General features: G+C 42.7%; 1 protein-coding gene across 2 annotated transcripts in view; it reads left to right on the top strand.

Moving 5' to 3' along the window:
* The window catches only part of baiap2l1b (BAR/IMD domain containing adaptor protein 2 like 1b), a 99,238-nt gene that overhangs the window by 63,939 nt on the left and 25,446 nt on the right, over positions 1–9,853 (top strand). Inside the window, exons 7-10 of one of the 2 annotated variants that reach the window (XM_009299879.5) lie at positions 163–315; positions 1,841–2,002; positions 4,841–4,943; positions 5,973–6,186. In XM_009299879.5, coding sequence (XP_009298154.2) covers positions 163–315; positions 1,841–2,002; positions 4,841–4,943; positions 5,973–6,186 — 632 coding nt within the window. 2 annotated transcript variants of the gene reach the window in all.

Raw genomic sequence — 9,853 nt, 5'->3', positions numbered from 1 at the left:
GCCATATACCTGCACACATTTCTATCCAAACAGCTGCCTAAGATTGATTTTGCATGATAGGAGCTCTGCAAAGTATTATGAGCAGTTCATTGATCATCGTTAAATCACTGTGGGGTCTGAAACACGCCGTTGAGAGTCTGTATCCTTGTCTGTTTTGCTCAGTGTCTGGAAACACTCACCCACCGTCAGATGGACATGCAGAAGTTCATCGCCGACGGCTGTCAGGAGGCTCTGCTGGAGGAGAAGAGGCGATTCTGCTTCCTGGTGGACAAACACTGCTCCTTCTCACACCAGGTCTCCGCTTTCCATCAAAAGGTGCGTTTGGTTAAGGCGCTGGGCGTGGGAAATCCCTTACAAATCCCTTAGTTTGAAGGTCAACGGTGCAGTGAAATATGTAAAACATTATTTAAGATGTTAGTCTCAGTATGTTAGTCTTTAAGGATATCTGTAAGCTGGTGTGCTGTGTGTTTAGAAGATACTAAACCAATATAAACAAGTTTGCAGTTTGTAACCTCCACCTAAATTGCTCAACGATTTTTTTTTTTCACGTCGTCTCATGCTTTAGTTTCTCATCAAATCTTCTGACCAATCAAATGCTCTGTATTATCTGACATGCCCCGCCCCTTTCTTCTCATTGGCTGCTTATTTGATGTGCTTGAGCTTAGCCGCTCTCACAGGCAGAGCTGTAATGAAAACTAATAATGCACACTTGATCAGTGTTTCAGAAACTGCATTTGAAGATCACCAAGTTTTGCTAAAGCACTTTGAACATGACTGCTTAAAATGGTCAATTTTTTTAAAAAATGACATGTTATCATTACTGTGACATTTGAATGTGAATAATAAGTGTAAGTGGTGCTTTCACGGTGCTACATATGCTTGGGGAATTAAAAAAGGTGCTTGATTTAAGGTTGAATGGTGCATTTAAGGTGCAGTATGTAAGTTTGACACCCAGTGGTTGAGCTAGGTATTGCACTCCTGGTTCAAAACACGCACAAGCACAGGTTGCCAGATTGTCGACACCAACAGGAGCATGCCTGACTATCAAGTCTAATGCTCGCTTTGAACTGCAGCAGATCGTCTTGACCATGTCTATAAGCTTAAATACATTGAACTGCTGCCATGTGATTTGCTGATTAGAAAATTGCGTTAATGCGCAGTTGAACAGGTGTACCTAATAAAGTGGCCGATGAGTGTATATACAGCATTTTTAAAAATACAGAAATCAGTCAAAGCGCATAATGAAGAACAGATGAATCCACATTAATCCAGCTACAATATTCAACCAGAGAATATGTATACTGTAATCAAAACTAGGTTTCTTCGCTCGTCTGTCCATCTCCATGCATTTCTCCAGCATACATTAGTAACTGGGTTTAGGTATTAGCTAGGATTAGGGATGTAGAATACGATCATACTTTATAAGTGCTAATATACAGCTAATGTCTTATTAATAGGCAAGTAATACGCCCTTTTTTACATTTTCTCTGCAGCAGAAGTCGTAATAATTGGTAAACTCAGAGCGCAGTGAATGTGAGAGTACAACAAATGATTATTCTACAGTCCTATTAGCTGAAATAATGACAGAAAAACTCCAGGATGGTGTTACTAAGACTTTCAGAAAGAGGAAAAACAGTAATAACAGCAGCCAGAAGAGAGAATAATGCCCCCATACACACTGCATTACACACACCTCACATTATTGCGGTCATTTGTTTTCTAATTGGACACAAAGCTGATATAATACTATAGTAAGTTTAGCTTTAGTATAATATAAAAGCATCTAAATATTAAAATCAATAAGTGATACTAATGAATATGGTGTTGTGTGTTTGTGAAGGCCCGAGAGCTGCTGTCGGATAACCTGATTGTCTGGCAGGAGAAATGCAGCGACGCCACCAATGTGCCGGACAGTGTGTTGAGCATGATTGAAGGCCTGCGGACACCAGTGTCAAACACACCTCAGCCGTCTCCATCCCTGCAGCGCCACAGCAGGGTGAGGGTGTGTTTTTGTGCATGTGTTATTATAACCTTTTATTGTACCAGGAAAGACGCGTTGATGGGAGGAAACCCAGTACAGATTTGTAAACAAAGATATGCCAATGCTCGAGCTTACGAATGGACAAAGCAGACCAGCCTACCCTAGTGTACAGCACACGATGAGTTCGAGATTTGAAATGAGTTCTAAATCTGAGTGCAGCATGGTAAACCGTGTGCATGCAGACTCTGAGACGAAGCATGCGTTTAGATAACCTCACCGTAGTCCAATATTAACATGAATGTCGCATCAACCAGCTTCTGTTAAGCATCAAATGAAGGCCTGAAATCACCTTTCATTATTTCACCATTTGCTGAACTTGAGAACTAAAAGAAAGTGTGTGTGTATGTTTGTGCGTGTATGCGTGTGTTTCTGCATGCATACATATGTTTGCGAATGTGTGTGTTTGTGCGTGCATGTGTGTGTTTGTGCGTGCATTTGTGTGTGTGTTTGTGCGTGCATGTGTGTGTTTGTGCGTGCATGTGTTTGTGTGTGCGTTCATGCATTTGTGTGTGTGTGTGTGTTTTTGCATGCATGTGTGTGTTTGTGCGTGCATGTGTGTGTTTGTGCATGCATGTGTGCATTTGTGTGTGTTTGTGCATGCATGTGTGTGTGTGTTTGTGTATGCATATGTGTGTGTTCGCGTGCATGCATTTGTGTGTGTGTTTGTGCATGCATATGTGTGTGTTTGTGTGCACGTGCATGCATTTGTGAGTGTGTTTTTGCGTGCATGTGTGTGTTTGTGCATGCGTGTGTTTGTGCGTGCATCTGTGTGTTTGTGCATTTGTGTGTGTGTGCATGTGTTTGTTTGTGTGTGTGTGCGTGCATGCATTTGTGAGTGTGTTTTTGCGTGCATGTGTGTGTTTGTGCATGCATGCGTGCGTTTGTGCGTGCATCTGTGTGTTTGTGCATTTGTGTGTGTGTGTTTGTGTGTGCATGTGTGTGTTTGTGTGCGCGTGCATGCATTTGTGAGTGTGTTTTTGCGTGCATGTGTGTGTTTGTGCATGCGTGTGTTTGTGCGTGCATCTGTGTGTTTGCATTTGTGTGTGTGTGTTTGTGTGTGCGTGCATGCATTTGTGAGTGTGTTTTTGCGTGCATGTGTGTGTTTGTGCACGCATGCGTGTGTTTGTGCGTGCATCTGTGTGTTTGTGCATTTGTGTGTGTGTGTTTGTGTGTGCATGTGTGTGTTTGTGTGCGCGTGCATGCATTTGTGAGTGTGTTTTTGCGTGCATGTGTGTGTTTGTGCATGCGTGTGTTTGTGCGTGCATCTGTGTGTTTGTGCATTTGTGTGTGTGTGCATGTGTGTGTTTGTGTGTGCGTGCATGCATTTGTGAGTGTGTTTTTGCGTGCATGTGTGTGTTTGTGCGTGCATCTGTGTGTTTGTGCATTTGTGTGTGTGTGTTTGTGTGTGCATGTGTGTGTTTGTGTGCGCGTGCATGCATTTGTGAGTGTGTTTTTGCGTGCATGTGTGTGTTTGTGCATGCGTGTGTTTGTGCGTGCATCTGTGTGTTTGCATTTGTGTTTGTGTGCATTTGTGTGTTTGTGTGTGCGTGCATGCATTTGTGAGTGTGTTTTTGCGTACATGTGTGTGTTTGTGCGTGCATGTGTGTGTTTGTGCGTGCATCTGTGTGTTTGTGCATTTGTGTGTGTGTGTTTGTGTGTGCATGTGTGTGTTTGTGTGCGCGTGCATGCATTTGTGAGTGTGTTTGTGCATGCATGCGTGTGTTTGTGCGTGCATCTGTGTGTTTGTGCATTTGTGTGTGTGTTTGTGTGTGCAAGTGTGTGTTTGTGTGCGCGTGCATGCATTTGTGAGTGTGTTTTTGCGTGCATGTGTGTGTTTGTGCGTGCATGTGTGTGTTTGTGCGTGCATGTGTGTGTTTGTGTGCGCGTGCATGCATATGTGAGTGTGTTTGTGCATGCATGCGTGTGTTTGTGCGTGCATCTGTGTGTTTGTGCATTTGTGTGTGTGTTTGTGTGTGCAAGTGTGTGTTTGTGTGCGCGTGCATGCATTTGTGAGTGTGTTTTTGCGTGCATGTGTGTGTTTGTGCGTGCATGTGTGTGTTTGTGCGTGCATGTGTGTGTTTGTGTGCGCGTGCATGCATATGTGAGTGTGTTTGTGCATGCATGCGTGTGTTTGTGCGTGCATCTGTGTGTTTGTGCATTTGTGTGTGTGTTTGTGTGTGCAAGTGTGTGTTTGTGTGCGCGTGCATGCATTTGTGAGTGTGTTTTTGCGTGCATGTGTGTGTTTGTGCGTGCATGTGTGTGTTTGTGCGTGCATGTGTGTGTTTGTGTGCGCGTGCATGCATTTGTGAGTGTGTTTTTGCGTGCATGTGTCTGTTTGTGCGTGCATCTGTGTGTTTGTGCATGCGTGTGTGCATATGTGTGTGTGTTTGTGCGTGCATGTGTGTGTTTGTGTGCGCGTGCATGCATTTGTGTGTGTGTTTGTGTGTGTGCATGCATGCATTTGTGAGTGTGTGTTTGTGCGTGCATGCGTTTGTTTGTCTGTGCATGTGTGTGGCTGTGCATGAATGCATTTGTGGGTGTGTGTTTGCATGCATGTGTGTTTCTGTGTGTGCATTTCTGTGTGTGCGTTTAGCATAGAGCATTTTGTCCATATGATATTTAAACAGTCATACTGCACTGCCATCATGTCTGTATGAGACTCGTATAGATTTGCAGTAGTATTAAGTCAATTAATTAAATTAATTGCACAAGAACGAGACTTTTTACACAGCGTAATCACAAAAGTCATTCAAATCCACTTTAATGATGTAATTATTTGTGATTTCTGCTGTTCAACAGGCCAACTCTGAGGCCATGATCCCTGCGCCCCCCGCCCCGCCGCAGACCAGTCCACTGGCCAACATGTTCAGCCAGCAATCCTCCAGACCGGACAGTGATAGCGGTAAGCAGGACCAAGCACACCCGTTTTACACCCTCAGATTTACCACACATGCTCATCAGGAGCACAGACCCAGCAGGGATGCTGATATACTCAATATTAGGGCTGCATGATATCGGAAAGGTCTGACATTTATAATATAATTTCAGTAGATGATTTGAACGTCTCTATTTAGAAAGATTTAATTAATCTAGATTGACTGCGATGATCATGTATTTTTCTACACAGTGCATCTGCATTAAATATAATAAGTTACAAGCATATATAAATACGACAGAGCCAAAATCAAAGCTAACTAAACAGTGCTTACTGGTTTTCCGTTGAGTCTGACAGTATTCACATGCAAAAATTGAACAATCAAGAGTTAAATAACATGGTCACTATTGTAAAATACAGAACAAATGGTGCATTTAAGGACTTTTGACTAGAATTTCTAAGGGCCCTCAAATCACTAAATCCGCCCCTGAGTACAGTGATGATCAAAACAACCTCTTCTAGGTACAATACATTGCTTTGGGGAACAGAATTCTCCATGAGGTGACAGAAGAAAGGGCGCCAGATCTTGTGTTGACTTTTAAAATAAGTCTGCTTCGTTCCAAGTGCAGAGTAGATATCAGTGCTTCAAGCTGTAGGTGACTTCATTCATTCATTTTCCTACAGAGTAGTCCCTTATTTATTCACAGCGGAATGAACCGCCAACTATTCCAGCATATGTTTCGCACAGCGGTTGTCCTTCCAGCTGCAACCCAATACTGGGAAACACCCATTCACACACACTACGGCCAGTGTAGTTAATCAGTTCGCCTATAGCGCATGTGTTTGGACTGAGGGGGAAACCGGAGCACCCGGAGGAAACCCACACTAACATGGAGAGAACATGCAAACTCCACACAGAAACACCAACTGGCCCTGTTGGGACTGGAACCAGCAACCTACTTGCTGTGAGGTCACCACTGAGCCACCGTGACGCCCCCACAGTTGACTTTTATTCATTTGTTTTCTGGCTGTCTGTGTGTGTGTTTTCCCCGTCAGACTACCTGAATGAGGACAGTGGGTTGTCCCGCTCGGTGTCGATGGCCACTGGACTCAACCACATAGACAAAAGGCCCAAAGTGCGCACCATCTTCCCTCACAAGTCTGGAAACAACAGCACACTGCTGAGCTTCGAGGAGGGAGACATCATTACACTGCTGATCCCTGACGAGAGAGACGGCTGGCTGTACGGAGAGCTGAACAACACCAGACAGTGAGTGCGCACACACACACACACACACACACACACACGTTTACAAATGACAAAATACTCTAGTGACTGTAATTGAGAAGTACTTATACTTTCAGGTGTGTGTGTGTGTGTGTGTGTGTGTGTGTAGTATAATACAGTCGGCCCCTGTGTCTCTCTGTGTGTGTGCCTTTGTATGTGTGTGTGTGTTTACGAATGCTGTTCAGTCTAGTGAGTCGTCCTCAGGTAAGTGTGTGTGTGTGTGTGTCCTCATCTGTCCAGCAGCTGTGGTAATAGTGACGGTGCTCTCTGTGTTGTCAGTCAGTGTTGGCGAGAGCAGACGAGCCGCTAATCTCAGATGCAGAGCAGCGATCTGAACGCTCTGCCAGAAGCTGATGTTGTTGGTTGGAGCGTGCGCGCTAGCAGATGGCCAAACAGAGTGTGTGTGTGTGTGTGTGTGCGTGTGCGTGTGCGTGTGCGTGTGCGTGTGCGTGTGCGTGTGCGTGTACGTGTACGTGTACGTGTACGTGTACACTCCATATCACTGCCACAGCACTCCAAGAAATCAGAGTTGGAAGTTTCTGGATGAAAGCAGTGCAGTTCCAGCCCTGAAAACCCGGAAACAGATCACGTCGTGCACTGTACACTGTGTAGGTGAGCACTTACTGTGTGTTCACACCAAAAGAAGCATCAAAGTAGTCAGAAGTCATTCATTTTCAATGGGAGCCGGTGGTGAGGAGCGGCTGGTGTGGGCGTCGAGGAGAGTTGAAAACAAGTCAGCTTTATGGTAATGAGCTATGACACGGTTCGACAGCAACCAATCAGAATGTAGAAGTCCACCGCTATAGAGGAGTCCAGGCAGCGCAGTCCTGTTGGCATTGACCACAGTTGTTGCCAATGGTTTTAATATTGCAGGTATCGAATTCACAGTTATTTCTGAGGTTTTCTTGTAAGGACATGCATTAAAACGCTACTGAGTTGCTAATTTGCATTAATGTTATACTGTAAATATTCTGCTAACTATAACGACATTACAAAACAGTATTGCTGCTTCAGAATATTTCAAATATATGAACGTATATGGCCCGTTTCCACTGAGTGGTACGGTTCGGTATGGCTCATCTTTATCAGGCTTGTGTATCCACTGCCTGGTGTGCGTGGTGATCAACAGAAAGTGTAAGTCACTGTCATTCTCACTCGAGAAAATGTCTACAGTAAAGCTGTACGGGACGCTCACATATCATATGAGAAGCACTTCCCACAACACGGATGCTTTACACACATAAATACTTGTGTATAAATGTTCCTTATGTAACACTGCCCTTGTATGGCTCCTATTATATATGTTGACTAGTGTATTTTTATCATGGAGACCAGCGCTAACTATTAGAATTCTTTTTGGACCAGAATTTAAAGGTAAGGTTCGACTCACTGGAGCAAAAGAACAATACTTATAGCGATAACAGTGTAATCTAATTTTAAGATTAATAAATGAATCATGTAAATTCACAACAAATAAACTGATGCAAATTATGTTGTATTGTTTTGCTTAATGCACTTTTGAGATTTAAAAGAAAGAAAACAAATAAAACCAATATAAAACAGTATAATACAATAGAGAATGTGAATAGTAAATTCAACAACAAACTGCTTTTAAAATAAATGCAAAGTTCCAAACAATCCCTAAATTGTAATTTCAGATTGCAAAAGCAAAGTCTTTGTTAAAAATAAAGATGAACTTTCAATATAAAGTCTCTGTTTGAAGTCAAAGTGTCCAGTTAAATGTCTCCTTTCAACAATTTGGACGAAAAAAAAAAAAAAAACAGTCCAAGGAAAAAATATTTAAATTGTTCCCATGAAAAATATCCTTGTAGAAAACACGAGGAGAGGAAAAAAAAAAACAACTCTCTTAACAAATTAGTTTGGTCCTACCAGATCGGCAGATTTCACTCTCTTTTACCCAGTTCAGGCACGTATCAGTGGGATGGCTCGCCAGTCCAGACCAGAATATGAATATTCAGCCAGGACGATCTCAGGATGACCGTTCTCAACCAAGAACAACACCGGCAGTAGTGAGGAGGACAAAAAACACACACAAAAAAAAAACCCGGCCAAAGACAGTAATTAGTGAAGGATAAAGTTGAATCAAGTCTATTTTGTCAGTTTTCTATTGATGTACTATCTCTCAACTGGTTGTTAGATCACTAGCTCTCGTTAGCTCTCCAGCTCTCCTGTGCTCGTTAACTCTCTAGTTCTTACTGCTTGTTAACTCAATATCTCTCTAGTTCTCGGTTGTTTGTTAGCACTATATCTCTCTAGTTCTCGGTTGCTTGTTGGCACTATCTGCTTGTGCTTTTCGTCCGCATGTGCGGGGGCGGAGCTAACTGCTCACTTCTCCAATCAAGATCAGGTACGAAAATATTTGTTAATACCTTTAATTACACAGCGATCTTTCTGCTTTTTATTCAGCTATTATTAAAGTATTAATAATAAAATAATATAAATAAATAAATAATAATAATAATAATACTTTCTAAAATGATTATTAGCGACCTAGATTAAGGATCTGGGTTACACTTACCAAGCTTTCTATGAACATGATTTGATTCTAACTGCAGATCAATGATCAATATAGCCTGCTGTAACTGATTATATGAAATAAATGAAGATATATAAACACACACAGACTCTGATATGTTACCAATTACAGGAACGCTACACACAGCAGACATTTAGTCCTTATTTGGGTTCATAAACAACACACAGTCAGAGCAAACCTCTCATTTGCGTCTGTAATCTTCAGCAGCACATGTAGCCTCTGTTAGAGAGTAACTCCGTCATTCCCAGTTCAGAATAGTCCAGAAGGCGATGGTGATCGTTATACATGGCAGTGTGTTCATCTTTTAGGTTGCTGAAAGAATCATTTCCTCCTTTGTTTTGTTGGGCTTCACCTTTGATTTTCGCGCTTCACTCTCGCATTTGTCCGTTTCTGAAACAATCGTATGAAGCACTTCAATAATCACGCGCACGTCATTAATATGAGCTCAAGAAGTTCGTTAATTCAAATATAGATGCGCAGCGAGCGTACGCGATCACTCTCGAGAAAGCAAAACAACTCTGGGGCACAGGGTAGATTCTGCTCTTCTTCTTGGCTTTGTGGCTGTTCAAGATGACGACAAGGTTTGTTTGTTCCCTTTATTAATCCGGGGTCGCCACAGCAGAATGAACCGCCAACTTATCCAGCAAGTTTTTTACGCAGCGAATGCCCTTCCAGCCGCAACCCATCTCTGGGAATGGCTTGTTATCATATGTCCATATTATTACGGTGTAATGTCTCGGCTGAGTATTAAAAAATACAGCGTCCTTTGTTTTCAGTTTCCTGCTTGTGCACGAACAAGAGACACTTCTCTGTAAACCAATAGCGTTCAGCTACTGTCTAGCTCTACTTTTGGTACCCTTTTTTTGTGCTAGGTACCCTCTGAAAGGGTACCCAAAAAGTTGTACTGTACGGTTCGCTTTTAGGTACTTCTGACTGTGGAAATGGCCAAACAAGCGTACCAAACAGTACCATACCACTCAGTGGAAACGGGCCAAAATTAGATTAGTGGTGCAAGGCCACAGCACAGGGATCTTCCATAGTTAAATGAACTTGATAAAAAGCGTGCAACATTTCCACGCTAGAAAGCACGCT

This window comes from Danio rerio, chromosome 3 (assembly GCF_049306965.1).
Source record: "Danio rerio strain Tuebingen ecotype United States chromosome 3, GRCz12tu, whole genome shotgun sequence".
NCBI lineage: Eukaryota > Metazoa > Chordata > Actinopteri > Cypriniformes > Danionidae > Danio > Danio rerio.
This window is presented reverse-complemented; position numbering and strand designations above follow the sequence as displayed.